At 38.5% G+C, this 18106-nt stretch overlaps 1 protein-coding gene across 1 annotated transcript; it reads right to left on the bottom strand.

The window, feature by feature from the left end:
• Positions 1–1643: 1643 nt before the first annotated feature.
• LOC123865790 (high-affinity hexose transporter HXT6-like) lies at positions 1644–14397 on the bottom strand. The gene is made up of 13 exons (XM_045907023.1): positions 14087–14397; positions 11375–11577; positions 10546–10668; positions 9931–10037; positions 9384–9486; positions 8835–8961; positions 7837–8204; positions 7138–7311; positions 6438–6767; positions 4765–4954; positions 3619–3747; positions 3022–3150; positions 1644–1774 (listed from the first exon to the last, which is right to left on the bottom strand). The coding sequence occupies exons 1-13, from the start codon at positions 14163–14165 to the stop codon at positions 1644–1646; spliced, it is 2193 nt and encodes a 730-aa protein (XP_045762979.1). The 5' UTR covers positions 14166–14397.
• Positions 14398–18106: the final 3709 nt, after the last annotated feature.

Genomic DNA, 18106 nt, shown 5'->3' with positions numbered 1-18106 from the left:
AACATTTACTGTGTGTAAATCTAAATATATATACCTATCTACCTATACGTAAGAGGAAAAGGTGACTGACTGACTGACAGCGCACCGGCACGCACAGCTTAAATAACCGAACGGATCGTGCAGAAAAGCACACGATAGCTCTAATGACGTAGACATCCACTAAGAAAGGGATTTTGAAAATATAGCCCCTAAAGGGATAAAATAGGAGTTTGAAAATGTAGTCCACGCGAACGAAGTCGCGCGCATAAGCTAGGCTGGCATACGACGAGACGGGAACCAGATGAGTGATTTAACATTTTCATACATATTCCGCAGACTTACGCATAGTTAAAAAGTTACACTCAGTGATTTGCGACAAGCTCATAATCTCTTACCACTCTCTTACCAATCTCTCTTGCCACTTTTATACTTACCTACTTATTCTGAATTCTGTGTTCTTCACCCTAACCTAATTTTAACTCGGAGAGGATCCTATTAATATGCTGAGTGTTGTCCTACGTAATTAATTTATTTAATTGCACCCAATTTACAAGCGTCAAGCTGTAATTAAATTTTATAACTGCGAAGTAGACCTCTTATTAAAACAAACGACAAAACTTTTAAGTAGACCCTTTGGGTTTTTGGGTTTTCGGCTGTCAAAGTTTGTTATTTAGTCATTTTACAATTTTCCAATCCTATCCAAACTTCCACGCCTAAAGCTGAACCAAGAATCAACACCTGACCCGGTCAGTTTATTGACACCTGTCAATAAACTGACCGGGAAATACGGTTAGCGCGCTTGTTGCATTCCTTTACTAAATATTATCTTTTCTGTGCGTCAGTAGGCATGCAAAATTGTAAAAGACCCAATCTCCCGTGTAACGGACATTTTGCTAAGTATGTTGTATCCACATACAATGATGTTCAAACCTGAGACGATACAAGTGTAAATTAAAAATTTATAACACCCCCGACAAGTGAAGGTTTACAGTAACTAGAAAAGAGCTGATAACTTTCAAACGGCTGAACCGATTTTCTGGGATTATAGCTAAGAACACTCTCGATCAAGCCACATTTCAAACAAAAAAAAAACTAAATTAAAATCGGTTCATTAGTTTAGCAGCTACGATGCCACAGATACACAGATACACATGTCAAACTTATAACACCCCTCTTTTTGGATCGGGGATTAATAAAATACGCTATACGCACAGTCAAAAAGATGAAAAATAACGCGTAATTGGGGTAGTTGAAACACAAGTGTGTGTAGGTAATGGAGACTGATCAAAATATCTTGAACCTTTCTGAAAAGTTGTACAAAGCGAAGCTTCTTATCACACGTCATATATTTCCGGTGAGTGAAATGGTCACTGCGTCATCGCGTCCACCACCATCATCTTTCATCGTTACCGCTGCCGGGGAAAGAACTCTAACTAGTGGCTTTGCTTAGTGATAGATAAAGAGAAACGCATCTTAGTGCCTGGACCAAGAGCACCGCGTCCATATTAAAAAGCCTCTTATTTTGCTTATCCAATCAATCCCTAAATATTTCAGGGCAAATAAAACCATAGCTCATTTTAAACATAGACATTTATTGGGTAAACAAAGTGTTCGAATATCACACCACTTTGATTTTGGATTCAATAAAAAAAAATTCAATCGATTTATTTATGAGGTCGTTGTTCGCGCAACTGTCGCGCCAGCCACGCTATGCCGTCGGGCAACCCGGAGCCCGTGAGGGCGCTGCATGCGCAAATGTGCCACGGCTTATCTGCTATACGCTCCAAAGCTAGAGCTGGAAACAAAAAAAAATTGGTTGTCTGTAAAGTCGGTTTACTGACGATAGTTGAACGTGACAACAAAAGCCGATTGTGCTTCTTTGTCGCTCGTTCCGCGCTCTCGCTTGCACTTCAAGCCTTACATGGAACGCCTCAGAGCGAGGTAACGCCGCATGAGTCATGTTTTTTCGTGCGTGCAGCCGGCTCTATCGAATTATAAGACGTTGTCACGTCAATATATGACGTAACAGCAGCAGAACAAAACGTGGACTAGTGTGACTGCGCATGTCAGCCGATTAAGCTTATCTGCTAAGTTAGATTGACCTCATCCGTAATTAGATAGGTGACCGATATTAGATATCATAATTTGGCCTTTTGCAGGTTAAGCCGTCGTTGGTCCCAGTTATTTTCACTAACATCTGATAAATCTTGTTCTCTTAGTGAACTCGACTGTTTATTCGGATGATTCTAGGAGTCCATCCCCATTAGAATCCCCAGAAAATTCCTACCTTTGATTAATGGAGGTCTAGGGTCACTACTCTGAGCAATAAGGAACTCGATGCACAGGAGAGAGAGAAAGAGAGAAGAGTAGCAGTCGTATGTAACCCTTGGAGATTGCCTCTATCGTCTATTCATTTTAAATTAATTAACTAAGAATAAATGACAGATACTGAATATACGAAAGTAGGTACGAAGTAAGCTTTGAGGAAATATAATTATTAATATCTACATGATAATTCAATGGAAAAAAGAAGGGTCATCGTGTCTACTAGGTACCTATCTACGTACTGAAAGTGTGAAAACTTGCATTGGTTTTGCGCACACCGACTCGTTCTATTTCGATGTAAATAGCTAACAATAACAAAGTATTTCCAATCATAAAATTATACCTCGCTAGGATGCGTTAAATAGGTGCCACCTTTATCATTTTTGACTTAAGTAATAGATGTGATAAAAACAGATAATTGTATTTAAATAAAGTTTTTCTTAGTTATAGAACCTGCTGACAAGGTGATGTGAAGCGCGCTTGCCGAAGATGCCGACACTCGACTTGAAGGTGCCTTTATTAAAAGTGAAGAGGAAAACTGATGCCGAAAGGGCGCTGCCGTCGTTTCATATTATATCCTAACGGTTCAAAAGGAGACAAATAATCCATTTTAAATCAGTAATTTTACTATAGACACATCTAGCTTATAGTTTCAGCACTTGGAGATAGATAGATGGGCACTTCAGGTATTAAAAAGTTGTCAATATATATTTTTACCAGCGGCAACTTGGGTAGCAGACAAGGCGTGTGATGCGTCGCTCTTATTAGCGAGGACCAGAAGTGGAATCCGACGTCCGAACATATCCGGGTGCGCTAACATCAGCTCCAGTTCTTCGCGGGCCACCACTAGAAATAAAGTTTATTAACCGGAAAGACGAATTACAAGTAAAAATCTAGTTCATTATTGGGTAGATACTTATATAGCAGAAAGTTATACGTTCATATTTTGTCGTAATAATGGCACGAGAAAATGAATAGAAAGCAAACTAAATATTTTTTCCCAAGTAATCATATTTTATGCAAACGATGGACCGGCGATATAAAGCGGTTGGCGGGAAGTGGCTGGATGAGGAAGGCTGAGGACCGCGTGTCGTGCCGCTCTTTAGGGAAGGTCTATGTCCAACAGTGGATGTCCACAGGCTGATGATGACGATAAAATATTTGTGCATTCCTTTTTAACCCTCGACTCTCATACGGTGTTGTACCAGAACATTCAGTTCCTGAGCGCTGTATGTTTAGCTATTCAACCGGGTAGTCAAAAAGTCTACCCAAGCAGGCCAATCCACCACGCACATTTCAATAATATTAACTTACCTAATCGTAAATGATCAGCAGCATCTACAACGAAGATGACAGCGTTCGCATAACGATAGTGGCGTTCCCATAACGCGCGCATACGTGCTGCACCAGATACATCCCAAGCGCTAAAGGATACACCGCCGCCTGTAAGGAAACGTAGGAATACTATAAATAGCTACTTAGGTTCAACATTGCTTATTCGACCCGCTAAGGTTTGAAATGATCTTACGTTGCCCGGGATTCCTATCGAATAGCTAAACCTCGAGTATCTTTAAGGCTAGAGTGAATAGGCATCTTCTAGGCAGTCATGCTCACACTAATTACCTCGTCATTGTGATTGTTTAATTGATGTCTGCAATCCAGGGTTACTTTATCGCTGTTCAAGGATCGAGCTGCGATTCACTGCTCATTCCTTAATAAGAAACACCTTCGCTGTTAGCTTCACTTCATCCTGACGTGATTCCCGTATACCTATTTATCTTCTAACATCAATTTTATCCATTGGTCGACCAAAGTTTTTTCAAGTTATACATAGAATAAATCAACATAAGATTCGATGGTACTATCCCAATGTAGCTTTAGTCAATGATCCACTCTTCCAAGATAAGTTTACTTTCTCGAAGCTCGTTGGTATTGAATTAAACATGTACTTAATTATGTCCAAGGCACTCCAAGGGTATGTTAGACGAACCCTCATAAATTTTATCAATCTCATCAAATCCAATGTAAAGTAAATGGAAAGAAGAAAATATTGTATTGAATAGTGTCAAAAACAGAGGGTTAGATGGAAATTACGCGCTCGGTTTACCTCGTTAAAATTTCCTTAAAGAAAAACCCCATTTCCCAGAAAACCCCCTGTTAGGGGGTTTTTCTTAAATATTCTTTCTTTTGAATGTCGCAAATATTGGGTACAAAAAATATTGTTATTATTGATCGTTTTATAAAACTTTTACTAGTTACCTATAGGTATAAATACCTAGGTAACTTCGAATTTGTTTGAGCCACTGCCCTCATGACACCGACGACGCAAAAGTCGCCGAATTTTGGTCTTCAACGTTTACTACATGGAAGGGATTGCCAGTTAGAGGATGTGTGTAGTTTGTGCATCAACCCCGAACTCAAGCTTCAGTTTTACAGATTATATTGTAACCATGATCTCACTCTGAAAATTGTCCTGCTGTTGCGCGACCGTTGGCACAGTGAGCGCTGCTCGTTGCTCGGGCGGTCGTAACGCGTTTAATAATGAGCTCTTCCCACTGTTGTCTAAACCCAGAACTAGAACCGTGGCCTGTGTGACTCCTCCGCTCATCCATGCTGTCAACTTATCCAATAGACCCATAGTGGATAGTCTTTAAATGTTCCTAGAAATTAATCAATATTAATGAATTCAGAATGAAATATGCTTTATTATACCTACACCAAAAGAAAACTGCAAATAATAAAATCATCATCATCGTCTAATAGACGTCTACAACTGGACATACTAAGCACAGCGTCAAGGATGGTATCATAGGAGTCATATCATAGGTACCTACTTCCACAAAAAAATAATAGTAGGCATATCGCTTTGAAACGATCAATATATTCAGCGGAATAATGAAAAGGTATGATAATGAAAGCTTGAGTTAAAGTTCTGCGTAACTGCATTAAACATTTCCACATAGCTATAACTGTCAGGTAAAAAAGGTCTGGATGAGAGTGAAGGGAATTTTCTCGCATGGGTATTCTACCTATTGTTCGAGCCTATAGCTCGGGAAGCGATAGTGTGACTAATGAACCAATGGCGCGGCAAACAGACACCCACCTCTCTTTGGACCACGAAACAAATCGATAGAATTACCCACTGTACAAGTTCATGATCAGAATTTTTTACTTGACGCTGTATTCAATGTGAAATTCGATACTTACTTAAATTTCGAAGGATAATGTTGATTTTATATTGACCGTATGATTAATAGTAGGTAATAAATAGGTCCTGTTAAAATTATAATGCAGGTTCAGGAAATGATCTCACTTTACACACCAAAACTCTTTAACAATTAACTATAGGGGGAGGCAGTTGGTTAGACAATAAAATATAAAGGAATGTTTTCGCATCTAAATTCTATTTAGTGTGTTTTGCTTTCTATCGACTTAACTAAAGCTTAAAAGTGTCTAAGGTTGCTATGGCAATAGCTGTACAAACACCAAGTATAGATGTAACTTCTATTGTAATATTTTCAGTTAACTTAAATATTTAAGCTTTCTTTGTATCAAATTATTTGCTTAATTCACTAATGATAGTATTAGGTATATTACTAGCTGACCTATCCTGGCTTCGCCAAATGTTTTGCCAAAATTTTAAATTTCTAACTCCAGCTGTTTAATATGTGCGATGATAGACCAATCAGTCAGGTCGAAGACTTTTTCCGAAGTTTTTGTTATAAATTCAATTATAGTAATTTCTTTCTCTACATTGTATAGAAATACGATGCAGACAGAAAAAATTCTCAGCGATGAGGGCATTGCTGAGAGTCGTGATCCTTCCAACACCGATATGAATTTTCTTGAAATAATAGGAGCCTACAGATCCTTCCACATACTAGTCCTAGGTTTTTAAGGATTATGTAGTTGAAATTTAAAGAAATCCTTCCTTAGTTAGGGTCTACGATAATGAGAAAACCTTCACGCAAAATCTCTAGTTTCGAGACCCTGCAGCTAAGGGTGTATTATTTACCCCTTTGTTTGAATATGTGTTGAGTTCAAGATGTCGGAAATAAAACAAGTAGGTAGATGTATAAAAAAGTCTTAATTAAAACTTATAATTATGCTTAAAGCTATATAATATTTTATCACAGTTTGGTACACTCAGTTTCTTTACTCTTCACGTTAGTCCCACAATTCAAATTACTACACTTTTTTAGTCCACAGTCACAGTTTCCACTTTCACAGTCAGTTGTCTCATTCAAGGGACAGATGGCGTTGTATATTTCCTCGGGCGATTTGCCTCGCGTTTCAGGGACCGCGCAGATTGCGAATAGAGCATATGACAGGGTTATTACAGCAGCGAGGATCAGTCCTGTTCGAAGGCCGCCAGCGGCGACGACTGCTGGGAACACTGCTACTTCTATTGCATTTCCAACGCAAGCGCCTGCTGTTACCAGCATCAGAGCACATCCTCTATACTGAAATAAACAAAAATGATAAGAAATAAGTATAAATATGGTTATACGCATGAGTGACTTTTTAAGCGTCTTACAAAAGCGAACTTGTTAATCTAGGTGGGTAACTACCCAATGTCTACATAGATTAAAAATATAAAATATATACCATAAAAAAAATTGGTTCATTAAATACATATAAATAAAAAGACTGATCTATAACCTAAACTACAGGAATTGGAAACCTATTTATAATGTTCCTTTTGTAACCTAGGCTCTTTTAAGAAGGGGTTTTTGGAAATTCTACCATAAAGAGGTAAAATAAGGGGTTGAAGTTTGTCCACGCGGACGAATTTTTAGGCATAAGCTAGTTATATATGTTTCTTGGCTATACCTGGTAATGGAACATGTCAGCGAGTACAGCATATGGAGCAGGCTGGAGTCCGGCGGAGTCCGCGGCTATAGCGAAGGCGATAGCGACGGCCGTGCCACTGGTGCTGATGCCCACCAACCAAGCAGCCAGCGCCAGGAACACTCCCGTCAGCACCGCGCACCAAATCAGCAGTGGCTGGAAAATAACATAAAAAAAAAATTAAGACTATTTTATAAATATATCTAATGCCGGCAGGACTCACGTGGTTAGTCGAAGTAAACTCAACTTAGTTTCGTCCCACCCAGGGTCTTTTTAACCGACTTCAAAAAAGGAGGAGGTTCTCAATTCATCGGAATCTTTTTTTCTAGAGAGATTCTGCTCGCGACGCGACCCAGCCAAGTGCGAGTCAGACTCGCGCACCGTTCCATACTTGGGTATTTTTTCCGACATTTCACACGATATATCACAAACTATAATGCATAAAAATAAAAAAAATCTGTATTAGAATTGACAGGTATTTGATACCCCACTTAGTATATTTATCTTACTTTTAGTTATATTATTTTATTCATGAACACATTTTAATTTTTTTTGTGATGTAACCACAAATCAACGGTTTTCGAATTTTAAATAAATCTAACGACTCCTCATTTAATTCGTTGTCTCTCTCCTAATTTTTATCAAACCTAAGACAAACTTAATCAATAAACCCAAACTCACCCGTCGTCCAACCTTTTCGACAAGATAAAGTGATAGCGCCGACGTCGCTAGCTGTACCGCACCGATTATCACAGCATGCCTTGCCGGTGTCACCAACTCTACTGGCATTGATCCATGATCAACAGGCATCATTGTCACTCTACCTAAATCGTCACCTCGTGTCACTACATTATCCATTAAACTAGATATTGCCACAGTGGTTTTCGTCACTTCTGCACCAGTAGTATCTTGTGCAGTATTGCCTTCTTCGCGTGCAAGAACAAATAAACGTTCAGCATATTGCAGGATGGCGAGAACACCGCATGCTTCTTGTCCTATGACTGCTATTGCTCCGATGATGAATGCTTTTCGTCTTTGAACATCTTTCACTGCAAAATTAATACTTATTATTGTTATAGTGAAAACTTCTTTAGGCGAGTTGGGCAATTTTTGTATGGATAAAAACTTCAAGGTCGCGTCATCGACATGCTTATGTTACCTAACAGTTCTCGGAGTATCGATAGATGTAAAAACTAAACCAATCTTTATGATTTTGATATAGGTACAAATTGTGAAATTTGAATTTTTGATAGATATTAACTAGATGCAATTAATTTGAAAATCCAAAAAAAAACCGTTATTGTCGTTATTTGAATTGTTTCGATCGGGGGCATGGCAGTGCCCCCGCCAAGACGAGCTTTTCATAGAAATTTTATAACTCATGTAACTGTGCTTTATATCTACATATAAAGCACAGTTACACGAGTTAAACTTTCCAGAAGTTAAACTTTGAAGAAACATCAAAGGACAGATAATCTAATTCCCCGAAAGTTAAAAGTTTTCCTCTATAAACACAGGCAAAAAGGGCAAGTCTATGTAACAGTATCCTATCGATAGCACCTCAGGTGATGATATAATAGATTTAATCGTTTAGACTGGCTTGTCTGATGTTCATTACTATCCATGATCATCTACAATAATTCTGCTAAAGAAAGATATATCTATATAGAGTAACGCACACATTTCCTTGGCAAGGCTAAAAGGGGTTTGTTCAATCTCGGGTGGTGGCAGCTTGGCTAATTCGGTCTCCAACTCTGGGTCGTCTTCTGACATTCCGCGAAACCACGCCAGAGACACGCGTGCCTCCTGTAATAGAAAATTATCACAAACCAAATGCGTATGTACTTTGCAGTGATGAAAATTCAAGCAACATGTCTAATAAAAAAATTATTGTATTGTCTTTTTTCTTTTCGAAAATGTTACAACAAAACTTAAAGCCTTATCTGATTACTGTACAAATTATGTTCACGTGGAATGGTGCCAAGAATACTGGCTGCATTGCCGCAAATGCTTTATATAAAAAATGAGCCAACGTTTCTCTCACCAAGGGCTGGTATTATTAAAAGATTTTACTTCTATTTTAATAAATCATCCAGAACAGGAGTCACAATTTAATAAAAGGAAAAATAATTCAGTCCTAGATTCAATCCTATTCTTTTCGCATAGTTGAAGGTGAAATATTAGATACCCATAGTTGAAGGTGAAATATTAGATAACTAAGTACCTACCTTTATTTTTCCCTTAGCAGCAAGGAACGACGGAGACTCAGGCACAAATGAGAAAACAACGCAGTGTCCTAAAGCTAGTCCCAAGCACCACCATAGCACTGCCCTAATAACAAAGTTCATAATTAAAACTTATGGGTCTAAGACAATAACAGTAAGTCACCGGCAAAATTGCAATTTATACATTAGAACCACAAGCTTAATTCGCAATGCGCCCAAACAAACAAATCTGTATGGCGTAACGTGCAGCATGCGATACCTATACACCGCACGCCCTCCCGATACTAAAGAACCAGGAAAAGCAAGCAATACAATACACCGACACACAACACCACACAAATCCTCTATAGAACACACTTCTAGAAAAAACGTACGTTTCACTCCGACCCCGAAGCATCCATAGGAAATGTAGACTCCATTTTGATATTCTCCATACAGAGTCTATTATCTCCTGAAGATAATAATGTGCTCGTCTCAAAATTAGTACTAAGGAGAAATTTCAAAATTGCTAACGGCGGAAAAGGCAGATGTAAATAAGTTGTGTAGCTACCTGTGAGACACAGCGAAATCTGCTGCCAGATACATAATCAGCACACCTGCGTTGTGGATCAACGCCAGCGCTGATACTGCTGCTCCACGGTACTTTTCACTGCACATCTGTAATACGGCGAAGTAGAATTAACCAGTGACCACACTATTTCAGTACCTACCATACTATTTTAGGACTATTTAGGAGGATTTTATAAGTAGATTGGATTGGATTACTTAGATGATGCTCGCGACTCCGTCCGAGTGGATTTAGGTTTTTTAAAAATCCCGGAGGAACTGTTTTTCCGGGATAAAAGTTGCTGAAGTCAATTTCCAGGGCGTAAGCTACCTCTGTACATAATTTCATATAAATAAATCAGTGAAAAGAATAGATCCTTAAGAATCCCGTAGGAACTCTTTTCCTTGTAGGAAAAAGTAGCCTATGTTCGTCTCCGGGATGTATTGCTACAGTCCTTATTACTACGGTCGTGCACACAGCCACAGCTCCCGTACAAGCTAACTCTGTACCAAACATTAAAAGCAGTTTAGCGGTTGAGCCGTGAAAACGTAGCAGACAGACAGACAGACACACTTTCGCATTTATAATATTAGTATGGTTATTAGTAAAAATGCAAACCTCTCTCGCTAGCAGCGGCGAAAGCGCCCAAGCAGCAGCACTACCAAGACCTGCTGCAATCCGTGCCGCCACTATACACCACTCGCCGCCCCATACACTCGCCAATTTCAGCGACCAGCAAATCTGAGAGAAAGTCACGAATAAGTAGGTATATAATACATACAGACTACGAGAGTTATTTCCCCGAGGGCTACACGATGGAATGTTCCATAGCCTCTATATTAGGGACAACTTTATTTACAAAAACGTATATAACTGAAAGAATTTAACTGTAGATATGAGTGGTGTATTGCTCGAAACATGTGGTTGAAGGGATTTGGATATAATTTCTAAAAAATCGTCTCTTAGTGGGGGTCTACGCTAAAGAGAAAACCTATGTACAAATACTCCAATTTCTTATTATTCAGTTATAGTTCTTCAGTCAGTTTCTTATTTTATAGGTATGTAGGTACCTATAAAATATAGTATAAAGAAAATAGAAAAATATATAAGTAAGTACCTATTTAGTTTTGCAGGACATAATAAAATGTTAATGGAACTGCTCTTTTATACAGTTTAGCAGTCTGGGCTTGGCATTGATGAGGTATATTATAATTAGATGACTTGCTGGCGCCATACGCTGACCATGTGCCCACAAATCCACCGCTTAGGTATCAAGCATAGAAGAACAGTCATCGATATGACTTACATATCGGTACAACTTTACAAGGAGCTAAAGCCAAACGCCCCAATATACACGTCGTACCTATTTCAATGGAGGCTTATCCAGCGTGTGATGCCGGCTATGTACCAACCTAATGAATTAAACGTCGCTTGTCCTTGTACTAACCACGAAGGAAAAAGATGTTCCTATAAGCGCAACCTTTCTTCCTGCAACAAGGGCTCGAGCGCTGAGAGGAACCCCCACCAGCGAGGCGGTGAACGTAGTTACTGAAGCGATGACTGCCCCTCGGGATGCTTCGGGACCTCCCTCACCACTTGCCAGAGATACCCAGCCTAGTGCCAGCCCGAAAGATAGAGTTGGTATGTTAACTGGGAACAATAAGACCTTATATAAGACAAAAAAAAGTTTGATTGTTTGACCATTTTTAACCCCCGACCCAAAAAGAGGGGTGTTATAAGTCTGACATGTGTACCAATCTGTGTATCTGTCTGTGGCATCGTAGCGCATAAACGAATGAACCGATTTTAATTTAGTTTTTTTACAAGTTACGTACGGAATTACGGATCTCGATACCTACGTAATTGTATTGCTTGTAAGTACATTTTTTAATTACGAGTAAAAGTATTCTACTGTATTTACTATTTTATATAGGTACATCTTGATGCTCTATGTGGTTCTGTTGCCCCCTGACAAGCCAAAATATAATTTTGTAATTCGAAATTTGATCGGCTCAAATATTTTCTAAGAGAATACTGTTTTAGACTATTTGGTGCTATTGAGGAATATAATATGGTATGTATGATAGGAAACCTACCTACCATAGGCTAGAGAAATTACGATATAATTTTATTATTAAGTATGTAAACAATTTCCAAGTCTTTTATGTATTGCTATGCCTTTCACAATGCTCCTTGCGGAAAAGGATACCGCTAGATTAAGGTCTGCCAAATTAGTTTAGAAAATTATTAAAATTATACACAATCTCTAAAATAAGTACGTCATTTATTGCTGTCATTTTAGTTTAAAGATTGTGTACAACAGAATTAGTCATATTATTAGTTCATACATATTTGCTTTACTTTTTTTATTACGTGCTTTCCGGTTTGTGTTTGGTTTTTATAATCGAACTTACCTTCAGAAGGCCAAGAGCACACTGTGCAAACATATCTTTTGCAACTTAGCATACAAGCCAAAATATATATTTGTCGTAGGAAATGTTGTAATAGATGACTACGTGAGATGAGAGAGTCAATATTAAGAGCACAAATAAAATAATAATTTTGTTATTGCTACGTGTACAAAATAGATAATACGTTAAATTACAATAATCATCTATACCTACTAACCTAAACTTAGCTGATGCTCGCGACTTCGTTCCCGTGTATATAGGTTTTTAAAAATCTCGTGGGAAACTGGGAAATTAACTTTCCGGGATAAAAGTAGCCTGTGTGTTAATCTAGGGTATAATCTATTCATTCCATATTCCGTCCAGTAGTTTTTGCGTGAAAGAGTAGGTAACAAGCATCCATACATCCATCCATACATTACAAACTTTCGTTTATAATATTAGTAGGGTTATCAATAAACAATATTTTGAAAAGGAAAGATTTGTTTATTTGTAATCGATAAGCTCTGAAACTACTGAACCGATTCTGATAATTTCTTTCAGCATTACGAAGTCGCGAGCAAAAGTAATTAATATAAGTAAAAATAAAAATAAGTTAATACAGGATAGATAACGCAAACTGTTTTAATGGAAGTACAGTTTATCAAGTAGGTACCTATCCTTAAATTTAATAAATATAAGGGGGGAGGAACCCTAAAAGAGCGAGGCCCAACTCGCACTTGACCGTGTTTCCCTTTTGAGGTACTAATTTCAGCAGGATATTTCTTTTTATTAAGCAATCACTAGCAAACTCATGTTTGACACTTTCACTAAAATGGAACCTTATCAGTTTGTATCAAAAACTAAAAAACCAAACAAAAGAATAAGTAATTTTACATGCCCGATTATGTATGTACATTTCTACTGGAAAAAACTATGTATCTCACTATAAAGAAAACACAATGTTTCTGCAAATTGAGTAAGAGTAATTTGAATTATTAAGTTAATAATTCAAATTCGAACTTTTCAAGTAGGTAGTTAGTGGCAGAACATTTTTTGTATCTATCTTATTTACCTTCATTCCTATGAGGTTTTTTTTCAATCAGTCACTCTCTACTCTCTCTATCTCTATATTCATGTAAAAAACCACTTTGATCTGTTTCTCCGTTGCGACGTGATAGAAGGATAAACAAACACACTTTCGCATATAGAGTAATATGGATGGTTAGTGATGATTTATGAACATTTTGCCTACTACTTACCAGTATGGTAATATGAGTATAAACTGTAAATTTTATTTATCTGAGAGCTTCTGTGGCGTGTGCTGCGTAAATAGGGGTACACGAAAACAATATACCTAGGTATCTACCCCATATGAATGTAATGTTTACCTAGGCGGTTATAGCCTAGTGGTTAAAACGTCGGCCTTCTTTTCGCGAGGTCGGGGATTCGATCCCGGGACTCTAACTTTTTGAAGTTATGTGTGTTAAGCAAATAAATATCACTTACTTTAATGGTAAAGGAAAATATCGTAATTCGTGAGGAAACCTACGAGTACATGCTTGGGAGTTCTCAACAATGTTCTCAAAGGTATGTCAGCCAATTGCAGGGCTATGCCTTACATACTCTTTTCATTCAGAGAGGAGTAGTGGTAACTGGTACGGTTGATGGGTTGATCATGATGATGATGATGTATGTAATCTAGAATAGTTCCTCTCAAGCCACACGTGCGAAGCCGGTTCGGTTCACTAGTTCAATATAACACAACTTACTCAAAAGGACAATCAGCACCTGATTGATAGCGCCTTTGATGCTTGCTAACCGAGCTAACCAGGGACTTCGCACAGTCATTATAAGCACTTTATCTTGTACAACACTGGTATCCAAAATATTTACACTTTTACAAAAAAGTTTTAAAGTTTTACAAACAGTTTTATCACAAATCCTAAATTGTTGTTGATTTCCAATGAGTAGGAAAATTTTTAAGATCTTGTAGTTATAAATCTAAGTTATAATTTCTAAGCTATTGTAAACAATGTGGATCGGCAATCGATCGCCAAACACGTCAGGCTTGGATCTCGATTGTTACTATTCTATGACCGGCGCGGGAGTCTACAGTCTTAAAAACAAAAACAAGCGATACCTCTTGCTTAATTTATTCTATACATGCACAACTTTTAAAGCTTGAGGTAAGTTCCAGTATAATATTATCCTCTGGCATACAACCAACTCTTACCCCGACGATTAGGAAAAGACGCTCTGGGAATATCCTGTCTAAACATAAGGTCACTATGACTCAATACCTGAAATTAGCGAAAACCGATAGAAAATCTCGGCGAAAGGACTTTTTGATTTATAATATTCAGTACATATTATTATCTATTTCTATTTTTTTGTTTGTGGGGAGGAAACCTCTCCAAAGATATTTGGTCCTTGACTCCTTGGGGCAGAGGTCGAGAAGAATTCTTTCTGTGCATATAATTACCGCGTACCGGTAAGCGCAGTGTGGGACGACCTCCTGCCCGCTGGACCGATGACCTGAAGAAGGTGGCGGGGAGCGGGTGGATGAGGAAGGCGGAGGACCGTGTTTGGTGGCGCGCTCTTGGAAAGGCCTATGTCCAGCAGTGGACGCATACAGGCTGATGGATGGATATAATTATTGAGGGTCAATTTCGGTGGTTTCAAAAAATGCACCGAGGCTCCCACTTTGACCAATTACGACCCCGAGATTGTTTGTAAAACAACTACTTAAAAGTAGGTTGTCCAATCAAAACACGAGACGTACCTACTTGTACGTTTATAAAAGCAGATGTGAGCTGAGCTTGTATTTTACCCTCTCTATAGCCTGTGTAGACTAAGTACAATGTTGCAACTTCAGATTGGACGAGGTACTTGTTTTGCGATCATTATAACTTATATCGAGCATGACGACTGGTTCGAGGCGTCTCCATTTCCAAGTTGAATCAGCTGACTCTTCATCCCGCTAGACAAATCTGTAGCTCGATTCCGTAAAACCTGCATCAATCATTATTACAATCGCAATTATTGTTATAGGCTATGCTATTCTTGTTGCAACGATGTATTGGTAGCCAGTTATAATGAGCGAACGTCAACCAATCAGAGGTGATTGCGATCGTGATATTGTAGCTGTCATTCTACCGCAATCGAGCTGCTCTTCTCATTGTTGGTATGGTTCAATTTCAGTACATGACTGGCAGCGATGTAAATCCATGTATTTGATGACTGGTTCAAGAACTCAAGCAAAATTACTATTAAAATATAGTTCAATGCTATTAACTACTATCATCACAGGCGGTGAAAAATATTATCTTCCTACCTACCCGGTGCGGCGGATGACCAGACAAGTCTCGAATTTGGTAACTCCCAGCGCGATAAGGAAAACTTTACTAAGTTAGGTACTAACTACATGCATGTTACTATTAATATTTTCCTACTGCGTATGCTACGTATGTAGTTATGTATTTGACTTTAAAAACATTACGTACAATTACGTACAATCCTCAATTATACTAATGGCATAGTTTTGCATTAACACTGAATAAAAATTTAGATTTTATTGATTTCCGCCCTTTTAAGATTCCTTACTACATATTTTAAAAACAAGGAAAACTGAACATACCTACCTATCCGCAGTTAAAAATGGATGATATAAAATAATGAATTCGCACGTAAGTAGGGTCGGTGACCCTATTACCGGACAGGATAATTGGCGTCCACCTAACCGACTACTGTTACATAATGCTTGAAAATAGAATATTATTACAACACTTTTTCAAAAAACATGGATCTATGTCCCTACTTAAACATCATTACAATACACAGAGTAATTTAAAAAAAATTACTACGCGTAAGATTTTTCAAAACAGTGCAAACAAGTTTTTAGCTTACAACGAGCAAGCGTGGACATGTTGTGCGGAGCAAAAAAATAGTGGTATGCAGAAACAATCACGGTAGGTTTATAAGTTTATATTCTAACAATCGTTTTATGTTTTTACAAGAAAATATATTGTCATCCTGTCAAACTTTGCAACTCCACTTGGACGGAATCCGGTCCACCCACCCTACTTCACGTGCGAATTTATACTTCACGGCGCTAGTTATACGTGATTGGAATGAGAGTATTGCGGGCATCCCAATACGCAATTGTTAGAGTTTAGCCTCACTTCTTTATCGCTAATATCACAAAATGTATCCTAATTTTAGCATTTGATGTAAGCTGCTATCATAGCATGGAGGCAGAGCAGAGTCATGATGGTTATTCATAGATTTAATATTGTAATATGCCTTCTGAGGTAGATACGAATTTTAGTCAAGGTACCTAGATGGGAAGAAATTCCAGGTGCCTGATAATGAACAGAAAGGTACAGACCTACCAATCTATCGGTATCTCCAGATGACGAAGTAACGAATACGATATATGCCTATATTATATGTTGCTAAATATAGCGTTGAAATTGTAACATGAACAAATGTTTAGCAACGATTGGTTTAGGTTTCGCGTCTCACAGTGTAGTAATAAAGTTAGTACTTAAGCACTTTATTAATAACTAGCTGATGCCCGCAGCTTCGCCCGCGTGGATTGGTCAGATCCCCTGCAGCATCAGGATTGAAGAGTTGGACTCCAAATTTTTTATGAAACAATGTCGCAAAGTTCCTCTATCGATTAAAAAAGAAATGACGCAAATCGGTTCAGAAATCTCGGAGATTTCGGTGTACATAGGTAGAAAAACACAACTCCCTTTTCGAAAGTCGGTTAAAAAAGTAGCCTATTTTACGCCCTGGTCAATCCTCTACTTGTCTGTGAAAATCCCGTCAAAATCGGTTCAGCCGTTCCAAAGATTAGCCTTTTCAAACAGACAGACAGACAGACAGACAGACAGACAGACAGACAGACAGACAAAAATTTTAAAAACGTGTGATTCAGTGTTGGTATCGTTCAAATAACCATATGAGCTTAATATGAGGTAGTTATTTCGAAATTACAGACAGACACTCCAATTTTATTTATTAGTATAGATAAGTATTATAGGTATAGGTAAAAGCCGAAGAAGCGCTAGGATCGTCCGACGACGCGGAGAGCGCGCATATGCTGTCGGGCGAAGACGCCTGGCAACGATATAGTCAAATGCTGAGGGCTATAATGATAAGAAGGAAGAGAGAGAGAAAAAAAGAAGAAGAAGATAGTTTAGGAGGTCAGCACGAAGACTACTTCGTGCTCACCTTGGAAGACATGGAGAGGTTATTTTAGTCCGTGCAAGTCGGACACACCCTGCCAGCAGGCAGAAGTCCGTAAGAATTTCTTCCTCCCCCCCGAAGGGAAAAAAAAGTCGAAACTGAATGACTGACGCCTGCGTCTAGAAGCTTTGCATGTACATGTACCTAGGTTTCCACTTTCCTGTTTATGTAGGTAGGTACCTAGACTCTCAGTAGGAGAATATATTATTCAGATTACCGCGCGCGATCGGCCTTTATGCAGTAAATAAATCTAAGTTTGAGTGGTTATCAAGAAAGAGAAACGCGCGCGGGCGCCGCGCCTCGGCTCTTCCAGTGTGCTTTGCGCCTTAGGACACAATCATCGATAACACAAACAAAACATAAATCATTTAGTATCATCTACATAAATCAAGTAGTACACAGTAACATGTATAGTGCATGGCCGACATCATTGTTGCTTCACGTGGGGCTTTTCCCTTAGTAAAGTTACTAAGGAAGATACCTACCTACAATATCTAACAGAGGATAAAATCTCAAGTCGCGCTGCTGCGGTTAGA

Source organism: Maniola jurtina, chromosome 5 (assembly GCF_905333055.1).
Source record: "Maniola jurtina chromosome 5, ilManJurt1.1, whole genome shotgun sequence".
Taxonomy (NCBI): domain Eukaryota; kingdom Metazoa; phylum Arthropoda; class Insecta; order Lepidoptera; family Nymphalidae; genus Maniola; species Maniola jurtina.
Note: the sequence above shows the minus strand (reverse complement) of the source record. Positions and strands in the feature narration are given on the sequence as shown.